Source organism: Oncorhynchus clarkii, chromosome 5 (assembly GCF_045791955.1).
Source record: "Oncorhynchus clarkii lewisi isolate Uvic-CL-2024 chromosome 5, UVic_Ocla_1.0, whole genome shotgun sequence".
In the NCBI taxonomy this organism is placed as follows: Eukaryota; Metazoa; Chordata; class Actinopteri; order Salmoniformes; family Salmonidae; genus Oncorhynchus; species Oncorhynchus clarkii.
The window spans coordinates 9,450,161-9,474,595 of NC_092151.1; the positions used below are offsets into that span (position 1 = coordinate 9,450,161).

Sequence of the window (24,435 nt, forward strand, 5' to 3'; positions counted from 1 at the left end):
GGAAAAGGGAGAGCGAGTGCGAGAGAGCGAGAGCAAGCAGGAGAGAGGGAACGTGGCAGAGATAGATCCAAACACCAGTGTGAGTGGGTGTATAATCACTAAGCAGTGCAGAGCTGAGACAGGACAGACAGGAAGCAGGTCTCCCAGGCCTAGTGGTGCTCCAGTTTTACTCCTCAGAGCAGGGGGTGGATGGGAACGAGACAGCTGCTAACACACACACGGTTCACTGCAGCTACATTACACAGCTGAGCCTATAGGCCTATCTGAACGTTTTCATTTTAATGAACACAACCCTGTGTACCAGGACTGGATTAGACCTGGTGCCCATTCAAACATTGTGTGGTAGCCATTCAAACAACAATGAGGCATCCAACCTAGACAATGAGGCATCCTGAATGATCAATGGTCTGATTATAAATTCATCTCAGAGAAGTGTTGATGACGTACACTTGGGAAAGGCTAGCAGATAATATGTTAAGAGACGCGATTAGGTCTCTTTGCCAAAAGATAAAGCTCTACCATCAAGGGAATGAGCAAAATTTAAGCCGTAGCTGAATGGCCTTTATTTGCCAACAGCAACAGATGTGGTATGAACAGGTCTATCCAGCCGTAGCTCATATTTTTATTGGATTTGAACATGATGGTGGGGGTTCATTTCAGATGCCAAATGGCTGCATTGTCCTTTTGGACAGGATTGTTTCCACTAAAACAGTATTGTTTCCCCACCTGTTTCACAGTCATGGCTAGTTGCCATTTTAAGACTGAAATGTAAAACAATTTAATCCCTGTAGCCTTTCTACATGCCAGTAATCTTATGTTTGCAGCGATCTAAAGGACGAGAGAGGAATTTAAGCAGTCCTGATTGATTCCATTCCAGATACGACAGATTTGAAAATGTTAAAAATGTGTTTTGTATATTGAGCTGACATATTGAACTAGACAATTAACATCACTGGCTAGGTTTTCATGCAAATATTCACAATCCTGCATAAAGACAATATGCACATTTCCCCACCAGCGGTGTTTCCACCAAACGGACTCGTTGAGGATAGAAATTAGTGTGTGATTAAAGCAGTGCACAGAAAATGTACCTTTTCGCTTAAATTTTCACGTACCGAATAAAAATCTAAAGTTCAATGTGTTTTCATCACATTTTCAACTCTACTGATAGTTTTGTCACAAAAAAACTGTTGCGTAGAATAGCAAAGGTGCCTCCTCTGGTCTTGGCACTCTAGCCAACAGCTTGCCGATATAGTGCGGTAGGATGTGTGGGTAGGCTAGTCTACATGAGATTATTATGGATAAGTGGTTATTTTATCAATATTGGCGCATAAAAAGGCATTTCAGCCACCATTTCTGACATAATTCAATTTACAGACACAAAAAGATCCAATCATGCTGAACATGGTTGGTTCGATCACAGCTGTCCATAATTTCCTTTCCACATGGTTGAACTTTACTTGCATAACAACTGTGGATGGAAATGTGGTTTCGTGAGTAAATCTTTGGACACAATTTCTGTTTGGATTATCATAAGAATAAACTACAACAACAACAACAAAAACTATGGCACAGACCAAGCAGTGGAACAGAAACAGGATGTTTACAGTCTAACGTGAGGTTCTGGGCAGAAATCAAATGGAGAATAACACAAAGGTCTAAACACTGATCTGACAGTGATTCATAATGCTATTTCCCTATACTGAAACACTTTTTTTGTCATCATCATTAAGGTATACAGAGGCGCATTTTGAGAACGTGCCCCATATTCTACGAATAAACTTAAAGGGACATTACACTTCAAAGCTTGTCTGATGTGTGCAAACCTCAAACCTGTTCTTCTGTTGAGCTAAGTCCACATCCCAGGCCATCCCTTTTGTAGATCCAGCTATATGTCACAATACACAATACCGATGAATGGAAAAGAGAAGCACCATTTGATTTAAAGATTGTCTGTGCTCATCTTTTCCATTAATCTTGGAGTTTGAGGCATAGCTGGATCGATATACATGATAAGTACTCCTCTTGACATTAGATTACTTTTGAAGTCTGAAAACACATTTTAGATTTTCCCCTAGCATCCAAAAACTTAATTCAACCAATCAACTCATCATCAAGCCTCTGATTATTGGAATCCGGTGTGTTGGTGCTAGGGGAAAAACGAAGAAAAATGTGCACAATTTTGGGTTGCCTGGACCAGGATTGAGAAACATTGCTTTTTTTCAATGACAGAACAGCGGGTTAACTGCCTGTTCAGGGGCAGAACAACAGATTTGTACCTTGTCAGCTCGGGGATTTGAACTTGCAACCTTCCGGTTACTAGTCCAACGCTCTAACCACTAGGCTACCCTGCTTTGACCTTTAAGGTACTGGGTACTAACCCTCTGGTCTCGCAGGGTCTCTGTTGAGAACGGCGTAACGTGGGAGCAGGATGCCCTGGTTCTTCAGGATCCGGTACACCTCCCTCCTGGAGGAAGAGAAATGCTAGATCAGCTGACTGAGAATCAACAACACAGGGATCAAACCACTCTTTTCATTAGCTGTGTGGCGTCAATTAGCCTGCAGCAAGGCTTCACCTTTAAACAGCTGTGTGCTGTTTCAAGTCTTTCTGAAAGTTACCACTTTCTTAAAGGGATACTTCAGGATTTTAGCCCTTTATCCTCTTCCTCGGAGTTACATTAACTCATGGATTCCAATATTCTGTCTCTGCACATGGTTTTATGGAAGTTGCTAACTAGTGCCAGAGCAATTGCTAGCTAGCGTTAAGCGCAATGACGAAGCCTATGGGTATCTGACTTCCAGTTATTGTGCTAACGCTAGTTACCATTGGCTCGCAAAACTTATTTCATACTGGACACAGAGACATAAAAATAGTAACCAGGAGTTCATTTACTTTTTGGAAGTAGATTGGCAAAATCCCGAAGTATCACTTTTCACCCTGCTTCTTGATTGAACTGGCCTTTCATTAGCCTGTACAATGGCATCTATTGACTTAGCATTTAACACTGTATCAAGTGGTGGGTGTCAAGTTTTGTTTCATCATATCGTAAATATAGGATAGGCCCAATGTACAGCAAATCAGCAATGGGGTGCGTCCAAATCAGCACAGTATTACCTATATAGTGCACTACTTTTTACCACTTTTTTACCATCGACACTCAGAAATGGGAGTCAACATCAGGAGTTGACGTGCAAGAAGTCGAGGAATCAATTAATTTGGAGTCGATTCTCCACCACAACCGCCATCGTCGTTAACAGTTGCATCAATCAGAGAAAAGCAAGGGACAGAAGTGAATTCCTGTATGGCCATATTTCGAGAAGTTAAATGAGAAGGAAATGCTAACTTTGCCAGGTGGAATTGAGGCTCAGTAATAGTAGTACAGGTCATGCAGCTGCACTGCTGCCAGCAACAGATGGTTTCAGACCCTGACCTGTTCACTGTGATTACTTTTATTTGGCCATGCTGGTCATTTATGAACATTTGAACATCTTGGCCATGTTCTGTTATAATCCACCCAGCACAGCCAGAAGAGGACTGGCCACCCCTCATAGCCTGGTTCCTCTCTAGGTTTCTTCCTAGGTTTTGGCCTTTCTAGGGAGTTTTTCCTAGCCACCGTGCTTCTACACCTGCATTGCTTGCTGTTTGGGGTTTTAGGCCGGGTTTCTATACAGCACTTTGATATATCACCTGATGTAAGAAGGGCTATATAAATACATTTGATTTAGAGTTATTTGGTAACTTTAGTTGTGAATGATACAAACCTTAAAATGTCTTAGAAATACAAATATATATGGTCTGTATGATGCGACTATTTGCTACTGATGATTTGAGAAAAATAATGGAGAAAAAAAGCTTGAGTTCTATTCCTTGCCTCAGGCTGCACAAACTGTTCTCTCATCAAGTAATCATATTTTCACCCATCAGACTATTCTCAATTGAATCTCGTCTTTAATAATATGTCAAATTAGTTTTGACTTAGAGTGGACCATTAGCAAATGGGCAGGAACAGGGGCAGGGGATAAAGACATGTCATCACACTCACTACAATAGCAGATGGAGGCTACTTTTCAGCAGGTTCTTTTTTCTCACTCATGCCGGTAGGTTGACCGCATATAAAACACCCAAATGCGGGACAACAGGATGGTTTTGTGGGCCAGCGTAGCCTACATAAATGCATGCATTTAGACCGGAATATGCATGTAGATCTTCTTGCAACTGTTTTGTAAGAAAATTAGAGCAGATGGTGTTTACTATATAAATCAAATCAACATTTATTTGTCGCAGGTGTACAACAGGCCTTACAGTGAAATACGTACATATAACCTTCCTGTATTTTGTTTCAATCAAAGCCCATTCTACCTAGTAACCTGCATTCACACGCTGTTTCAATCAAAGCCCATTCTACCTAGTAACCTGCATTCACACGCTGTTTCAATCAAAGCCCATTCTACCTAGTAACCTGCATTCACACGCTGTTTCAATCAAAGCCCATTCTACCTAGTAACCTGCATTTACACGCTGTTTCAATCAAAGCCCATTCTACCTAGTAACCTGCATTCACACGCTGTTTCAATCAAAGCCCATTCTACCTAGTAACCTGCATTCACACGCTGTTTCAATCAAAGCCCATTCTACCTAGTAACCTGCATTCACACGCTGTTTCAATCAAAGCCCATTCTACCTAGTAACCTGCATTCACACGCTGTTTCAATCAAAGCCCATTCTACCTAGTAACCTGCATTTACACACTGTTTCAATCAAAGCCCATTCTACCTAGTAACCTGCATTCACACGCTGTTTCAATCAAAGCCCATTCTACCTAGTAACCTGCATTCACACGCTGTTTCAATCAAAGCCCATTCTACCTAGTAACCTGCATTCACACGCTGTTTCAATCAAAGCCCATTCTACCTAGTAACCTGCATTCACACGCTGTTTCAATCAAAGCCCATTCTACCTAGTAACCTGCATTCACACGCTGTTTCAATCAAAAGCTCATTCCGTCTAGTAACTGACATTCGCATGCGGAAATGAGGTGGTGTGTTTGGTGTATCAGTAACAATAAGGCTCGAGGGGATGTGGTATATGGCCAATAGACCATGGCTAAGGGCAGTTCTTATGTAAGACGTGTAGTCAAATATACCACGGCTTTAGGCCAATCAGCATTCAGGGCTCGAACCACCCAGTTTATAATACGCTATTATATATACACGTTTCTGTTATGAATCATTATCTTCCAAGACATTCATTCAATATCTCAAACAGTCTGGGACAGTTGTGGGATGCAATAGATCCCAAATGAACACAACCACTAGCATCAAAAAACATTTTTTATGCAATGTGGCTGATGCAACAGATCAGAACGTTTAGCTTAAAATGTTAGAAACTATTAGGCTATTTCTTCACATTATAAGCACAGCAATGAACACGTGGTAGTAGGCTATAAGTGCTAATGTTCCATTAGCAGAAAACATTATGAAAAGTGACCGCAAATGCAATTATGCATGTAATACTTTTATTATAAAAGGTGCATTTTTATGGTGAAAATTGTCTTTCCGGAACTTGAAACTCACACACTGCTTATATATGCCAGTTAGGCTCTACACGCCTTGTAAAGCGGATTAATGTGCTTCATTTTTTTGGGCCACTTCAGTTGTGATACAAACCTTATTAAAACATATAGGCCTATGGGCTAGGCTAGATGAGGTGTGATACTAACCTTATTAAAACATATAGGCCTATGGGCTAGGCTACATGAGGTGTGATACTAACCTTATTAAAACATATAGGCCTATGGGCTAGGCTACATGAGGTGTGATACAAACCTTATTAAAACATATAGGCCTATGGACTAGGCTACATGAGGTGTGATACTAACCGTATTAAAACATATAGGCCTATGGGCTAGGCTACATGAGGTGTGATACTAACCTTATTAAAACATATAGGCCTATGGGCTAGGCTACATGAGGTGTGATACTAACCTTATTAAAACATATAGGCCTATGGGCTAGGCTACATGAGGTGTGATACTAACCTTATTAAAACATATAGGCCTATGGGCTAAGCTACATGAGGTGTGATACAAACCTTATTAAAACATATAGGCCTATGGGCTAGGCTACATGAGGTGTGCAACTATGACTCAAACAAGTCGTTGGGCATCATTCACAAGTGGTAGCTAATATTGTCACCCATCAGACTTTTCTTGATTTAAACTTGTATTTACATATACTAAACAATATATGTGTGACATTTGTTTAGATTTAGAATGGACAATTATCATGCAATTATCATTGGCCCAGCATTGTCCGGGTTTGGCTGGGGTAGGCCGTCATTGTAAATACGAAATAGTTCTTAACTGCCGTGCCGAGTTAAATAAAGGTGAAATAAATAAAAAATTCCCCGTGGTTTATTTTCATGCCAGCCAGGTAGGCTATACTCCTGTTGTAAATATAAGCAATGTGCTTAATATTAGGATAGTTGAGAAATATAGTAGGCCTAGCCTATAGAGAGCTGATGGGATCCTCCTCTTTTTATTAGCAGCCATCACTCTGTTTTCTCATGCAATTACATAGCCTATAGAAATGTTGCGCAACATGAGCTCATGGGCTCTCATGAAGTGTTTTATTGGATTTCCGATTACATTTGCATTGATGTCGGAGTGATTAGAGGGACAAGAGAGTGCCAGAGTACCAGGCAGTTAGCAAGTTTGGTAGGCTACTAATGACCAGCATCAGAACTTGGAGAAGCCTAATTACCGTGACTAAACGGTCACGTGGAATTTCACTGCCTCCAATGACCCGTGACCGTCAGTGTGGAGGCAATACAAATCTTGGGCTCCCGAGTGGCGCAGCGGTGTAAGGCACTGCCTGTTGATATGAATTAAACAATCTAGCCGATTGGTATGAATTACAGAATTTAGCCTATAGATATGAATTACACAAGAAATATACATTTATAGATTTTTATTTTAATGCATTGTTTAATCTTTATTCAACCCGCCTGCCACCTACCCGCCGTTCACCCACACAAAATGTCATGAGCCTAGACCCGCCCACCCCACGGATATAATCGCGGGTTCTGAGTCAAACCGCGCATCACTAGTGTGTATGTACGCATCCCAAATGGCACCCTATTCCCTTAATAATAAACTACTTTTGACCAGAGCCCTACAGTAGTGCACTATATAGGGAATAGGGTGCCATTTGGGACAAAATCCATGTCTGTCTGGGTGAAATGCTTTCGTGGCGCCAAATTTTAATACTTGTTCTAAATTATTGTAGATGTCAAATAGCAAATGATACAACTGTTCCCATCCACAGAGACATTATGAATACCACTGTTTCACAACTCTTATCATAGGGCAGCAGTGTATTCCAGTTTGTATGCTTCCTCAAATTAAACTTGGTTGGGTGATTGATCAATCATGAGAAAACAAAAACACTAAAAATACTCACTATAGACCATTCCTCAAAAAGGGATTCATGTCCTTCACTCGTTTAGCATTACCAGTGATTTTTATTAGCAACCATAATGTGAAGAATGAAAGCAACCTCCAATGTTTCCATTGCTGCAGTGAAAACACAGGCAGCAGCATGTCGGGAGATATTGTCCAACACATGGCTTTTAACCAGAGTCCATAAAGGCTGGTCAAAAGTAGTGCATTGTTTAAAAATCCACCAGTGTTTAAAATTTTATATTTTTTTGTATTTAACCTTTATTTAACTAGGCAAGTTAATTAAGAACAAATTCTTATTTTACAATGACGGACTACACTGGGCCAAACCCTCCCCTAACGACGCTGGGCAAATGTGCGCCGCCCTATCAGATTCCCGATCACAGCCGGATGTGATACAGCCCGGGATCGAACCAGGATCTGTAGTGACACCTCTAGCATTGAGATGCAGTGCTTTAGACCGCTGCGCCACTCGGGAACCCTTTTATTAGCAACCATAATGTGAAGAATGGGCAACAGCATGTCAGGATCTATTGTCCAACACATGCCTTTTGACTAGTGGATTATTGAACAATGCAAAAGTTTAGAAAACGGTGAAGGACATTGTTGTGGATGGTCTATAGTGAGTATTTTCTAGTGTTTCATTCAACATGATTGATCAATTAATGATCAAACACCCAACCCAATATTCATTTGAGGAAGCATACACTGCTGCCCTCTGACAAGAGTTGTACACCTTTGCCTTTAATGAAACAGTGGTATTTGTTTCATGAGAAATTAAAACACTAGATTATCTTGATTGGGACATAGGCCAAGGCATCAAACATCGTCAGAGGGGAACATATCATTCACCCTTTGATTATAAACTTCAGGATCGTTCAGTTATCCACCGATGACTATTAGCAACCATAATGTGAAGAATGAGCTATTGTCCAACACATGCCTTTGACCACATATGGTCATGATTCCCATAGCAACTGTCAATCACCTTACCTGTCTTGGATGTAGTACTGGAGATCCAGATCATTGATGACAAACGGGTTTCTGAGTTTCTCATAGGCTACTGCTTTGTCCAATGGAAAACCTAAAAAAAAAAGACCAATAAAAACAAAAAGTGTTTGTAGGAGAACAGAGGTGAAGTCAAGCTCATTCAAAAGACCTCTGTGCCAGGAGGACGGAGGAAAATACATTTGCTAACGGCTAATTTCCTAAAACATTTGCAACTTTTTCACTTCATACGAAGGCATTTCCTTGTAAAGCCCGTGCTTTAAAGGCCTTACTAGCAGCGATTGTGTGAACTAAACGGACGTGTCTCTCTCTCTCACACACACACACACACACACACACACACACACACACACACACATTGAGAGGTAACATGTTTGCTTTACTGTTTAGCTCATATGACAAAATGACTAATGAGCGCCCAAATGGCATCATATTCCCTACACAGTACACAGGGCTCTGGTCTAAAGTAGTGCACTATGTAGGGAATAGGGTGCCATAGAGCTCTGGTCTAAAGTAGTGCACCATGTAGGGAATAGGGTGCCATAGAGCTCTGGTCTAAAGTTGTGCACTATGTAGGGAATAGGGTGCCATAGAGCTCTGGTCTAAAGTTGTGCACTATGTAGGGAATAGGGTGTATTTTGGGACACATCCTAAACCTCTTATGTTACCAGCTAGAGTTGAGGTCTAGAGGACGAGTCTAAACAACAAGCTGAAATAAACCACCAGCCGTAAACAAACTTAACTACAGGCCGCTTGGCAGCTGACCAAATCACATCACAGCTTCTTGGGTGACATAGGTGTGGTGTGCCAGCCAGACGAGGACTACGTAGTAAATAAATCGCTGGTTGGAGAGGTCTGTTTACATATGGGCCCTGTTCCAAAGCATTGCAGGCAGGGAAAGGGGGGAGGGGTTTAATTGGTATATATCAGGATATTATTTTTGACGATATGATATATCGTTGACAATATCGCTATATAATTTTTGCGCTACTTTGCCATACCTGCACCAACATTTCTGTCTTTTTTTCTTCTTATGTCTTGTTCATCTTCTTTTAAATACGAAGCCAATTTGTTTTCAGCACTTTTATTTCCATGACTGACTAAAAGTTGTTTTCTCATGGCACTCTTGTCCCCCAGCACAAGGAATATGTTTGGAACATCAAATCACAATAAAATCACAGTACCGACTCGCAATACATACAATCGTAATATATATTGTATCGCACCCAAGTATCGTGATCATGAGGTCCCTGGCAATTTCCAGCCCTAATTTGGGACGAAGCAATGGTTTAAGAAAAGCAGGGTGACCCCCCCCCCCCCCCCCCACTTAACTTTGGACGTGCAGACACAGGAAACAATGAAAACACATTACATGTCAATTACAACACAAAGTCAGAAGCACCAGTGCTGTGACTCCTTAATAAAAGGGATAGTTTCGCCAAATAAAATAAAAATGTGTGTAGTTTCCCTTACCCTGTTGTCCTACCCTGTAAGCTGTCTAGTCTTTTGTTCACCTGGCCACTGTTTCCAAATGCAAACTTTTTAGCATGTGTGGCACATATCCAATGCAAGTCAATGTTATCAATATTAGTATGTTGCACTGTCCAAATCATCTAGAAATAACTTTGAGCTACACAATCAGTGTGAGATACTTTACCCAATTACATATTGTTTTCCCTATCCTTTTCCACACTTCATGTGCAAATCATCCTAATTTGGGAAAAGTATCCCTTAAAGGAAATACTGTATGTGCTGAAGCACATGTATCTTCTGTCTTTAAAAAACACCTCCTTGCCTCCTTCCAGTAACGGTTACATTGCGTAATGTTGGACGTTTCAAAACACTGAACTGTCTTGTGATGAATGAACAGCAGTGTCAACCTAAACAATGAGGGCTGTATATGCGAGGGCGTGGGTAAGTGAGTATGTGTGTGTATGAGTTTGTTTATATATGTGTGTGTGTGCGTGTGTTTAAATATGTGTTTACGTATGTGCATGTGTTCGGGGTGTGAACGTTTCAAAGTTGGGATCGATAATGTTTAAAAAAATCCCTGATAACTAGCCTTCCAATCTATTAGCCTAGATATCTCCTGATAACTAGCCTTCCAATCTATTAGCCTAGATATCTCCTGATAACTAGCCTTCCAATCTATTAGCCTAGATATCTCCTGATAACTAACCTTCCAATCTATTAGCCTAGATATCTCCTGATAACTAGCCTTCCAATCTATTAGCCTAGATATCTCCTGATAACTAGCCTTCCAATCTATTAGCCTAGATATCTCCTGATAACTAGCCTTGCAATCTATTAGCCTAGATATCTCCTGATAACTAGCCTTGCAATCTATTAACCTAGATATCTCCTGATAACTAGCCTTGCAATCTATTAACCTAGATATCTCCTGATAACTAGCCTTCCAATCTATTAACCTAGATATCTCCTGACAACTAGCCTTCCAATCTATTAGCCTAGATATCTCCTGATAACTAACCGGTTTGATGCCTTGTGATTGGACGACAATAACCTACACACGCCACTCTCGTGAAAAGCAAGAGCAGCATAAATGATAAACTGTTCTCTCTCTCCACAGGCAGCACGATGTAGACCACCTGCATTGTGAATTCACGTGGAATTTTACTTACTGTTGTAATGGAAAACAGATTTTAAAAAATGGCCATTTAAACATTGTACATTTGTCTCATCCCTACTGTGTTTGTTTGTTTATAAATTGTGTTTGTGTGTCCGCACATGTCCATGGTAACCCAGCGTGTCCATGTTGACCCAGGGTGTATGTGTGTGTTTATTCATGTGTATGTGTGTTTATGCGCTTGTGTGCTTGTTGATACGCACATGCATGGTAACCCAGCACTAACCTTTGGAGTGAAATGAGATGAGGCAGTCACAGAGTGGCCAGTTGTCCACAGGCTCGTTGAGGATGACCTCCTCCTCGATGGTCACCACCGTGATGTACTTGAACAGACAGAGGCGCTCCAGGATCTCCTTCATGGGCTTGGACTTGGACTTCTTGGACATGGCACAGATGCCCACCACGATCTGCCTCTCAGGAGGCTAGGGGAGAAGAGATGGAGGAATAGGGGTTAAGGAGATGAGGACAGGATTCTATAGAGTATTGGAACACAGCCTATAACCTTGGTGCAATGCAATAGTCTCTCGTGAGCCTCCCTCGCTAGGGAGAGGAGATGGAGGAATAGGCACCAATGGGTGCATCTCATAGTCTCTCGTGTGCCTCCCTCGCTAGGGAGAGGAGATGGAGGAATAGGCACCAATGGGTGCATCTCAATAGTCTCAAGTGCTCTCCTCGCCTTGTCTTCTTTTAGTAATTTCCACTTGTGGGCAAGAACTGGACAGGTGAAAGCCAATTCCCAGGAGACAACCATTTGGTTTGTTTTGAGATCATTACAGATTAGGGAGGGGAGAGGAACTTGATGCTATGAGACTCTCCCTAGACAGCTATCGGACTGTCTACTTTAGGTCAGTTGGTAGATTGCCTAATGAGCCTCTTTCTAGACAACTGACTGTCCACTCTGGGTCATTTTTTTAAAACTATGTCATCATACCAGTATTTTACCGTGCATGACAATGGCACAACACACTTGTTATGTAAACCAATCATTTTATTTAGGATTGTTCAAGGAACATTAAAGAAGGACATTTTTGGGGAAAATGTAAGCCGATCAATTCTTCATACAGAGGATAGAAACGGCATTGACAGTTATATAACAACTGACAATATTCAGCAAAGCTGATTCAAAATAGAATGTTCAATCAATCATCACAAGCTTTAGAATGGAAGGCAATTAATTTGAGTGTTTAGTTACATACTTAATTAAAAATGATATGCATGTTCAGAAAGATGCCCAATGCAAATATATGAGATCAACTCCAAATTTCCACTGCAACATCTCAGCCAAATCCTGATCAAATCCTATAACATGTACTGTGACATAAATCTCTAATTTCCATGATGTTACACTATTAGATGCTCCAAAAACAGTATGAAACAGTCTGTGTGAAGATTTGAACAGACTGAGGATTCACTTTGTTGTGTGCGAACCCTTTGCTCAATTCAGAACCTGGAAAGTTACTTTATATGTGAGCATAGTACACCTAAAAATGGACCTCGATCAAAAACCATAGATTTACATTTAGTGCAGAATCAAGTGCCTCCGCTGCAGTCTCAATTGTGCCTATTTTGTTATGACTTGGATGATGTTCTTTTTAGAAAGATGGACGCTTTATCTTCAGCCACTCTGACGATCTCTATGGGCAAATCAACTCACCGAATCATACATCTCGTCGTCCTCGTCCTCCTCCTCTTCTTCCACATTCTCGTAGAGGCAGTCGTAGCCCATGACCCGCCCGGGGTCCAGCAATTCCTCGCCCTCGTTGTCGTCGCAGCCTACGAAGAAGCGAGGGTGTTCCCCGCCGTCTGGAGCCTCACCTCCTTTAGACATGGCTGGGCCGTCTTGCGGCTGGGGACCCTGGGAGTCCTGGGGCTGAGGCCTGTCCCTCTCTACCACAGACCTGTCTGTGGCTGGCCCTGTGCCTCCTGCTGCACTCCCTCCTCCAAATGCCACACCTCTCACTCACCTCACCTCCCAGCCTCCAAAGAACTAGGCTTTATCCCTCACCCTCTCTTCCCTACCCCAGGGCCTGCCTGTCTGAGACCCAAACTGGTCCACTACACCCCCTGAGAAAGAGGTGGGGGGGTAGTTTAAAGAACTTGATGGGGAAGGGAATGGGTTTATCCCTGGTGCATGTCTACTTGTACAATCAGGGTGCTGGGTTACCGTACTCCGTTAGAGGGTCACAGCCAGTGAGCTGGTGCTACGCTCCTGTCGTCCTGTTCCTTACAGCCCAGCATGTCTTTTTTGTCCTCTAACTATCTTGCCTGAAACACAAACATGTATGTGCTTTATTTGTCCACCACAAAATAAATTATCACAAAGGCCCCAAATGTTTGGAGGCCAATAAGGATATTTGAACTTGTCCATCCTCCACATGTGTTATATTGTGAGCATAATACAGCACACACACACACACACACACACACACACACACACACACACACACACACACACACAGTGGAAGACGGCAATGAAACATGACGCACACGGCTGTCCTCCCTGTTCCCGCTGATTAAGAAGCAGAGCGGACTATCAAACAGGGTCACGTCATTGCAGAGACAGTGAACGTGAAACCCAGATTACAGGGAAGGTCAGACCGTTACGTGTGCTGTCCTAACAACCTCCCTTTAACGGTGCAGGATGAGAGACACTTTGGAAGTTTTTCACTGGGTACTTATCGGCTATAACCGGGTAATCCTCATGTCTGAGCGAGCAGAGAGGAAGGCTAGGGAGGAATGCCACTGAAGTAAAAATAAAATGGAGGGCATTGTTTGACAGAATGGCACAAATGAATAGACCTAATTCAGTGAAGAGACATTGAGAGGGAGATGAGGAGGGCAAGGGAAAAGGAGCTTGAATTAAATGACACTAGAGCTAGATCTGTGTTAGCAGCAGAATTGTCTGTATAATACATTATCATCCTAACTATTCATGCCATAGGCCTTTTATTTTTTTAATATTCCTCATGAAAAAAAACTAATGGATTTCTGGAGTGAAATACACCTGGAGTTGTTGTAGCTCTACAAATGCCCACAAGAACTGAGCCAATTCAACCACCATAAATATTCCAGGCTGTTGACAGCTCTGGGAAAACTATGCCCTTTCAAGATCTGCTCTTTTGAAGAACTAAAAGGTAGCCAACTATGAACGGGTGCAACAGACACTGTGTGCACGCTCATCTTACCCTGAATAAATGTTTCCAATCGGTTTTACTCATTTCATATTTATACACTGTATTCTACTGTATTTTATTCAATGCCACTCAGACATTGCTCATCCTAATATTTAGATATTCCTTAATTCCTTTTCTTTTTTATTTAGATGTGTGTATTGTTGTGAATTGTTAGATATTACTGCACTGTTGGAGCTAGCACCACAAGCATTTCGCAACAACCGCAATAACATCTGCTAAATATGTGTATGTGACCAATAACATTTGATTTTATTTGAATACAGCCAATAGCATAGAAAGACAACCTAGTGAATTGCATAGGCCTACAGCTGAACTGGGACACAAGTGAACCAGGATTAATGCGAAAGTGGCCACTCACCTGAAGTGAAAGGGCCCATGTAAGATTTATAACAGAAGAGTATGGACACACTTTCCAAAGGTTGAACACTAGCCAAAAATAGCCTTGTGCAATAACAGTAATGTGTATTATGTTGTTCTAGCACCATCAACCAATTATATCTGTTTTTTCTTCCGAATGTTTCCACACCGATATTAGGCCTAGCTGATATCCTTTCACCTGACTAGGAAGTAGCCTACTCTTAGCTGTCATCTAGAAAGGACTTACATTTTATCAGTGACTTTCAACACAAATGAACACAGGCTAGAAAGCTCAAATATAGAGCATTTTGCTGAAAATATGCATTCAGCAGCATTCTCCCTCTTTTGCTTGACAGAGATAAGACCACACCGTTTCGCTGTTGTCACATGCGCGGAATACAACAGGTGTAGTAGACCTTACAGTGAAACGCTTACTTACAAGACCTTAACCAACAATGCAAGTAAAGGAAAAATAAGTGTTAAAGTATTTACAAAAAAAAAAAGTGATTAAATGATTTAAAAAGAGCAACAATAAAATAACAGTATCACACGCAAATGTCAGTGACTACTTCACCTAGTCGTCGGGCTTTGGTCAGAAGTAGTGTATAGGGCTATTTGTGACACACTGTTTATCTGCCTGGGCACGCACACACACCACCATGCAACCTTCCATCACCCTCAGACTGGACATTTGTCATGGGAACAAAATGTCAGTCACAGCACGACCAGGATGCTACAATCAGCCCAGGATAGTCAGATGATGCCCAATCCAAAACAAGTCCAACCTTGAAATGCAAGGGCAAGGTCTCCAGGTTGGATTGTAGCTACTGATTGATGTTTTTTTCCTTTCTGTGTGGACCACACACACACATATATACTAGGCTAGACTGCAATGGGGTTCAAGGAAGATGTATTGAATAGACTTCTGATAGTGAACCAGTTCTCTGACTGTGTCCTGGAAACGTATTCTGATCAGGATTATTAGTATGTGAATAGAAAGAGTAACATTGGGTCTGATACTTGCCATTAGTAAACTAGCTTCTACAACATGTAAATGATAACAAGCTGACACAGACAGTGAAATAATTATTAACGACGTTACAATCAACATTCACTCGGGCAACGGAAAAGGACGTTTATAGTTCTAAATCACATCAACGTTGGGGTTGGATGACATGCTTATCTAAATCTTCTTAGGGTTAGCTAGCTAGCATTTTTTCAGTTGAATGGGGAATTCAAAAAGCGTTTCATCCGATAAAATGACTGAATGACTCATCGGTCTTCCTCCATCCAGACAGGTACAACATCACCTCGCTGTTAGCCTAGTCCATGGCTAACGGCGTTAGCTACCTAGCACAGTTAGCTTGTACTTCCTGACAAATGTCTAGCGACTTGTTAACATTGGCCAGGCACGCTTGCCTCCCCTTCTTATGTTAAGCTTAGTGAACTTAAATGTACAATGTGTTGTTTTTTTTTAACTTAACGTTAAAACATTTTTTTTTTAAATGTCTCTTACCTTATCTAATATGAAACGCCCTTAGTCGAGTCTGTATGCCTTCAAAGTAAGTTAGTCCTGCTTGGCTTCTGACAACACGGACAGCTTAGCTAGCTAGCTTGCCAACTACACAGTAGTACACCTTGCTGAATGTGTGTGCAATGAAAAAAATGTTGTTGCTAGTTTGCAGCCAACATTGTCCCGACACTGTTACTAGCAGGGATGCTGATGTATCTACCTTATTCCAAGTGTGTTTTGCAGTTTTACTCTACCAATTATGCATGGGGATTTTCATCTTGCGCTATCACAGCTATCATTAAAAATCTCAAAATACCAGGGGCGTATTCATTACTTGCGGACAAAACTCCACTCCGTGGTGGCTAATTCATTACGGAAACCGTTTACCGTTTAAGAACCAAAAGTAAGGAAACAGAGAAAAACGAGAGTTTCTATTGGACTAATTCAGGTAGGTCCCGCCCCCATTTCGTTCAGTGTGTTTCCGTTTAAGAAACGTTTTCCAACACAATTGTCGTAATGAATACACCCCAATAACCAAAAAACGTAATTTGTATGTCGTCACTAAGGGGCGGGAAAAGAGACATAATTCCTCCAAAGCCTCAAAAACACAAGTATGGGTAGAATCAAACTTGGAAAACAAGAAGCAGAGTATACAGGAACTGCTTTGGTGAAAGTATTGATTCCACCGTCTAAAGCTCAAATCTTTCACAATAGCCGGGCTATTGTGCCCTTGCCGTTGTGCCCTTGAGCAAGGCACCCCTAACTGTTCTACATGGCTGTGTTAGGCAGGCAGCCTACTTCTGATATTTTTTTTCACTAATTGGTATTTTGGCCAATCCAATCTGGTGTGGGTTGCCTGTCTAAACGCACTCTATGCCGGGGAGCCCCACTGTTTCTGACAATGAACTTCCAAACCCCTCCGTGTGTGTGTGTGTGTGTGTGTGTGTGTGTGTGTGTGTGTGTGTGTGTGTGTGTGTGTGTGTGTGTGTGTGTGTGTGTGTGTGTGTTTTGGGGGTTGGGTCAAAAAGTAAAATAATGTTTCCACTTTCTGACAGATCATGGACAATAAAGGTTTCTTCTTCTTCTAACACAAGGTTGGGCTCGATTCACAACGGAATTGAGAATGCCTCATAAATTCCAATTCAAGTCTTGCATTTGAATTGAATTTGAATTGAAGTAGTGAAAATGAAACAGAATTGCAATTCGAATTTTTATTTAATTCGATGCCCTTTTCTGTTCCACATTAGGTGTGCTCTATACAAATATACATCCTGTACATAAAACATCAAACATGTTGTTATATACATGCATATAAATATTGCAGCCCTAGAGTCCTTTAAAATGTCTATCTAGTTTCTGAAAATGTCCTATCTGTTCTCTGATCATGTCCTACGGTTTCTGGACATTTATCAATGTTCAGGGAATTACCAGTACCCATTGAATTAGCGGGTAAAGAGTTTCAATGACTGTGCCTATGTTGATTTCCAACTTTGTCTGCGTTTACAACTGCAGCCCAATTCAGATGTTTTACTGTTGCACAAATTGGTCTTTTGACCAATCACATCAGATTTTGTTTAACATCAGATCTTTTTTAGAGATGTTCTGATTGGTCAAAAGACCAATTAGTGAAAAAGAAAATATCTGAATTCTTCTGCCTGTGTAAACGCAGCCACTGTGCACTACTTTGACAAGAGACCTATGGGCCCAAGACATAAGAAGATCACCATAGGGAATAGGGTGCCAGACTGTCTTCTTGACCTTGTGTAGCTTAGCTCTAAGAGGGTAAAATAAGAGAGCAACATATATAGTTTGCCCTTGCTTTGGGATGGTCAATCATTAAACATATTGAATTCACAACTCATTTTACAACACACTGTATAATCACAGATCATCGTAGTTGAGAATAGCAAAAAAAAGATTGAACTACAAATTCTATAATTTCTCCAGAACATATGACTGAGGTCAATGGATGCGTCTCAATGGTGACTTCCTCTACTCACCTAATTTTCTTCATATGTGCAGATCTGGATGCCTATCAGGTGATCAGAAAATCTCTTCCTGCCTATCAGGTGATCAGAAAATACTTTACTGCCTATCAGGTGATCAGAAAATACTTTCCTGCCCATCAGGAATATCCAATAACTTTCTGAAAATTCCCAGGTTTTCCAAAAACCCTGGTTGGCTCCAAGTATTGTCCAACCAAAATTTCTGAAAAACAACCCTAAACTTTCATTGTTCTGTTCACACTGAGTATACAAAAAATTAAGAACACCTTCTCTTTCCATGACATAGACTGACCAGGTGAATCCAGGTGAAAGCTATGATACCTTATTGATGTCACTTGTTAAATCCACTTCGATCAGTGTAGATGAAGGTTCAGGAGACAGGTTAAAGAAGTATTTTTAAGCCTTGAGACATGGATTGCGTATGGGTGCCATTCAGAGGGGTGAATAATACCATCGGTGTCCCTCCAACCAAACATATTCTACAGCTCACCACTAGGTGTCCCTCCAACCAAACATTCTACAGCTCACCACTAGGTGTCCCTCCAACCAAACATATTCTACAGCTCACCACTAGGTGTCCCTCCAACCAAACATATTCTACAGCTCACCACTAGGTGTCCCTCCAACCAAACATATTCTACAGCTCACCACTAGGTGTCCTTTCAACCAACACACCGCAAAATATGCAAAATAACGTCTGACTGAAGCCATCTGAAGAACTCCAATCAATGTCAACCCAGTCTCAATGAATAAGTTTGAATATTGACATTATGATCAGAAATATTTAACCAAAAGGACAAGTTAAACTCAGCAAGCAATGCTTGTTTTCATAAAATATTCATGTCCAATAAGCTACTGTACAAGCACTGGTGAAATAGAAAACAACTGATGCAATTTTGTGCAATGACCTTTTGCCTCTAGATCTACATACAATATGTGTCAAGAGAATCCAATACCTGTGCCATGAGCACAACGCGAGAATCTGATCCCTTCTCTTTTACAAGGTACGTCGGGTTGCAAAATTCCAGTAACTCCACCAAAATTCCCAGGTTGTCTAGAATTAGGAAGGAATTAAGCAGGAAATCTGGAAAAACTTTGTGATTTTGGTAAAGTTACCGGATTGTTGGAACCCTTAATGTTGTCGCTCAGTGAATGACGTGAGAAGGTTATGCTTTGCAGACACTTTATTACACAAATAACATTGTTACTGAAAATAGTATTCTTGCAATAAAACCTCAGTATGTCACAATAAATATCAGACACAGCTTACATCTGATTGGAAAATTTCCTAAATACAGCTTTAGATACATGATAATAATAATAATGTTTTTTTATCCTTTCTCTTGAATGCGATACAATGAAACCTAAGTACAGTTGACAGTAGCAGCAGCTCTTTCCATTATGTGGCACAATTGTAATAATATTCACTGCCGTTCAAAAGTTTGGGTTCATTTAGAGATTTTTTTGAAAAGCACATTTTTTGTCCATTAAAATAACATAAAATTGATCAGAAATACAGTGTAGACAATTGTTAATGTTGTAAATGACTATTGTAGCTGAAAACGGCTGATTTTCTATGGAATATCTACATAGGCGTACAGAGGCCCATTATCAGCAACCATCACTCCTGTGTTCCAATGGCACGTTGTGTTAGCTAATCCAAGTTTAGCATTTTAAAAGGCTAATTGATCATTAGAAAACCCTTTTGCAATTGTTAGCCAATTGGGCCCCAATACTCCTCTTTCTATTCTGGTTGCAGACAGTTTGCGCTGTTCTGTGAAGGTAGTACACAGTGTTGTACGAAATCTTCAGTTTCTTGGCAATTTCTCGAATTGAATAGCCTTCATTTCTCAGAACATAGTCTGACAAGTTTCAGAAGAAATGTATTTGTTTCTGGCCATTTTAAGCCTGTAAACAAACCCACAAATGCTGATGCTCCAGATACTCAACTAGTCTAAAGAAGGACAGTTTTATTGCTTCTTTAATCAGGACAACAGTTTTCAGCTGTGCTAACATAATTGAAAAAGGGTTTTCTAATGATCAATTAGCCTTTAAAAATGCTAAACTTGGATTAGCTAACACAATGTGCCATTGGAACACAGGAGTGATGGTTGCTGATAATGGGCCTCTGTACGCCTATGTAGATATTCCATAGAAAATCATCTGTTTCCAGCTACAATAGTCATTTACAACATGAACAATGTCTACACTGTATTTCTGATAAATGTTATGTTATTTTAATGGGCAAAAAATGTGCTTTTCTTTCAAAAACAAGGACCTTTCTAAGTGACCCCAAACTTTTGAACGGTAGTGTAGGTGCTGCAGAAAGGCAAAATACATAATTAAAAAGGCACAAATGTACAGATAAAAGTAATCAACCAAAGTTTCTGGACCAAAAAAAACAGAAAACATAACATTAAAGCATCTGGTTGATTAAGTACTGTAAGTGGAAGAGATTTATGTAGACAATTAATTATAAAAATAAAACTACCCCTCGTTTTCTTCCTTCCTGTTAAAATTATACTCTAAAAAGCATCACTCCTCGACCTACCAGTGTTCTCTTACTTAAAATCTCTGGTCCCATTAACTCACCAAGCAAGATAGTGGCACATCGTATCGAGAATGTTTTTTTGCACAAATAAATAGGAACGATTGGCAGCCAACACAAACATAGATACACATACGATTATAGTACATCCTGACCACGGGAGCCAAGGGCCGGTTGGCATTTGGTGGGGCGGCTTCGAGGTGGGGTGGTGGGGGTCCTAAGAGGAGGAGGAAGGGCCGGCAGGGGGAGGCGGGGCCGAGTACTCCTCATTCTCAGAGTCAGTGTCGTTATCGTCATCTTTCTCCTGGTCACTACCCTCGGTGCTGAGACGGTCAAAGCCTTGCCGGGTGTAGCCCTTGTGAGTGGCAAAGAAGTTGCCCAGGTTCAGACCGCCCGCAGCTTTACCTGTGGGAGAAGGAAAACATCAAAGAGGAGAAAAGATTCCAAAGATGTCCCATTTCAGAGAGTCTTTTCCCATTTCCGAGAGTCTATTCCCATTTCAGAGAGTCTATTCCCATTTCAGAGAGTCTTTTCCCATTTCAGAGAGTCTTTTCCCATTTCAGAGAGTCTATTCCCATTTCAGTAAGTCTTTTCCCATTTCAGAGAGTCTATTCCCATTTCAGAGAGTCTATTCCCATTTCAGAGAGTCTATTCCCATTTCAGAGAGTCTATTCCCATTTCAGTAAGTCTTTTCCCATTTCAGTGAGTCTTTTCCCATTTCAGTGAGTCTTTTCCCATTTCAGTGAGTCTATTCCCATTTCAGAGAGATTCATCGTGTTTTAGGGGACGGTGCATAGGCCCAGATTGAATCTACTCCTGGACCGAAAACCTGTGCTTTGGAGAAATTGAAAGTATTTTTCTGACCTAAGACAAACCCACATTGAACCTACTGGACTTAAAACTAGACTTGAAAGGGGTGAGCTTGTTTAACTCCATTGTTTGTAAACAATGTAATTTGAAACCAACACTGTATATAGCCTCACAACATGGTTAAAACTAAAATGTTGATAAAAATGAATGGTCAGTCCTTGCATCCATTGCTCTGTCTATGAACTTGAGAGTGGTTACATTTTCATCCAGACCCATTTGTTTCAACCAGTGACTCATTTGTTATTGTTTGAACTGCAAATTGCCCCTTTAAAAAAAGCATGTGCAATGGAGAATCGTCCACTGAAAGTTATTTCTAGTCCAGGAATATGCTTGATCGAGATCTGTGCAGCTGCCTGTTAGAGATATCATAGATGTCTCCCATGTGCTATCTATTCTCTTTGTGGGATGGCACAGGGTACTGTTTCGCTTGACAAATTCCAAATCAGATATAATCACAAAGGCTCATCAGCATTCAAGAACCAACGTTGAAACAGAATCAACATTATCACTGCTTAATAAGGGAGTTTGTATTTCATTCATCATAGTCACAGTAAAGTAGCACAGAGCTGTGTTGTACAATACCACCAGCTTGTCTGATCTAACAACATATCTTCCCTGGTCACAATAAGACCGGTATCAACACCTCAACAGCCCCTATTCATGACACCATCTGCCTGGGACTTCTATCAAACCCCATCTTGAGTCTAGACACCTCTGAATGCTACATCATCATTTCTCCCCTTGCACTGTAGTCGGTGAATCATCTGCTTATCATTGGCTGAGTCACAAGTGGCACCCTTTTCACAGCTCATAGGGCTCTGGTCAAAAGTGGTGTACTATATTGGGAACAGGGCGCCATTTGAGATGCATATCCATTATGTGAGGTGATTGGATGAAAGTCGTCCAGAGTCCACTGACGTCAATCTGAGAGAGTGACAGGTCATAAAGTATTATAAATGACATGTATTGGTCATATCTACACCGTCTCGTCATGCCCTCTGGAGATTCCCTGATGGGGATGCATTTTTTATATCGGACGGCTGCCCGTTTGCACTTAGACAAAGAGAGCTTAACCTTGACTATCTCTGTGCATAGCAGTTTTTCCATTCGTCTGGGTGTGTGCAATTCCACTTCACAAAAGGGCAGGGAGTTTGTGTGTCCACCACTTAGTGGTAAATACCAAGGTTAAGGGTGGTGATGGGCTCTGCAAGAAGGAATTTCTCACCACCCTGGGACACACACGTAACCACAGAGCAGCACCCCTGGAGCGGTTTAGTGGTTAAGTACCAAATGTGGAGCAATCCAAATCCATCTCACTTCTTGAACCAACCTGGTGGATTTGATCCCAACTCTGCTCATTGGCCAACAGATGGTGTCAATCATTTCTACAGCACGTGACAAAGTCCTCCGACCAGCCATGTTGTGAATTTGAAGCATCAAAGAAGACCAAGAGATGGCTCATTTCTCATTTCAGAGAGCTTTATGGCAACTAAGGGGAGGTGGCACTGCACAGACCCACATTGAACATCCTCCTGGACTAAAAACATGTTCAATGGCCTCCTGAGTGGCGCAGTGGTCTTAAGGTACTTTGGGAGTTGCAGCGATGAAACAAGGTTGTAACTACCAATTGGATATCACGAAATTGGGGAGAAAATAGGATAAACATTAACTGCAATATTTGACGTACGTAAGGCCATGAGAAAATGACCTTAGGAAGGAATGCAGCAGGGCAGAGTATTGCTGCCCCTCAACTTTCTCTGTATGTCTGTCCATCTATTTAGTCCATCTTTTATGAAAGGAGTTTGACATTTAACCCATATCAACGTGACCTCAGGACTACTATAATAGGAGTTGCTACCTTGACATATCAAAGGGGTACACAAGGTATGTAATTACCAAATGTGTTATCTGAGTGAGTGTCTGACTAGGAGATTTCATTCAGACACTAAACGAATCAAAGCTAGTTCCTTGTTCCTTGCTCATTCTGACACAGTAAAGGGCTTGACTGATGTTTAACTTGTCCGAAAGCTCAAATCACTTGCCCAAAAACACAAAATGGTTGGTAACACCATGGACCAAAAAGGTGTGTTTTAGGGACCACACACGCTGGTAGGCGTCTGACTGATGACATTTTTGGTTTGCAAATTACTGCGGGAACTCTGTTCAGAGGTGCTAAGTTATCTCTGCCAGCAAACGCTACCGGTGTGTCTGTGCCATAAGACATAAAACAAAGTGATTTACCCAACTGGCTTTTCAGTTGCTTTACTCAGGGTTCTTATACATTTTGACAGATGGAATGTCATGACTTCTTCATTACTAGTTAAGCAAATTCCATGTGTCTACATTCAGGTTTCAGGGAAGATCTATTGACAGCATGGGAGCTATTTGTCAATTAGGCTACTCTAAGATTATTTTCTTTACGTTGTCAGAATTACATGGACAATACTGAAGTGAGGGGAATCCCACCCAGCATTCCAATCGTGTCAAATGTATTTCTCAACTCCAAATATTGAGCACTTGAGAGACGGTTTTACAACCGAAATATGTAGCATTGGTTTATTATCGCACCCGTTCATCAACTGTGTGTCGGCCATTTGCGGTTATTCACAAGTGCTGGTAGAAAGTTTTTTAGGACATAGGACATGACAAGGACGTTAATACATGCTAGCTAAATAGTTAACTAGCGAGGTAACTAGCCAGACTACACTAGATGTTTTGAATATCTAGAAAGTCTGTTGTCTATCATTATTTTATAGGCTACCAGTTGCTGCAATGTCTCTCTCCTCGGGCAACTGCCCCCTTGCTCTGGCACACACACAGGTGATGCACTCA

At 41.2% G+C, this 24,435-nt stretch overlaps 2 protein-coding genes across 11 annotated transcripts in view; both read right to left on the reverse strand.

Moving 5' to 3' along the window:
* LOC139408309 (diphosphoinositol pentakisphosphate kinase 2) overlaps positions 1-16,496 on the reverse strand; it is a 65,896-nt gene extending 49,400 nt beyond the window's left edge. For 4 of the 5 annotated variants that reach the window (XM_071152028.1, XM_071152031.1, XM_071152030.1 and 1 more), the window contains exons 1-5: positions 16,183-16,496; positions 12,770-13,380; positions 11,342-11,537; positions 8,454-8,544; positions 2,382-2,467 (exon numbers count right to left, since the gene is read on the reverse strand). In XM_071152028.1, coding sequence (XP_071008129.1) covers positions 2,382-2,467; positions 8,454-8,544; positions 11,342-11,537; positions 12,770-12,943 — 547 coding nt within the window. In that variant the 5' untranslated portion in view covers positions 12,944-13,380; positions 16,183-16,496. The remainder of the gene's footprint in view (positions 1-2,381; positions 2,468-8,453; positions 8,545-11,341; positions 11,538-12,769; positions 13,381-16,182) is intronic. The other variant, XM_071152029.1, reaches the window with a different exon arrangement.
* Positions 16,497-19,351: 2,855 nt separating this feature from the next.
* Positions 19,352-24,435, reverse strand: part of LOC139408310 (peptidylglycine alpha-amidating monooxygenase) — a 138,684-nt gene continuing 133,600 nt past the window's right edge. For 3 of the 6 annotated variants that reach the window (XM_071152034.1, XM_071152037.1, XM_071152033.1), the window contains one exon: positions 19,355-21,138. In XM_071152034.1, the coding sequence (XP_071008135.1) occupies positions 20,951-21,138 (188 nt within the window). In that variant the 3' untranslated portion in view covers positions 19,355-20,950. Of the gene's footprint in view, positions 21,139-24,435 lie in introns of all 6 variants that reach the window. The other 3 variants (XM_071152035.1, XM_071152036.1, XR_011634274.1) reach the window with 2 other exon arrangements.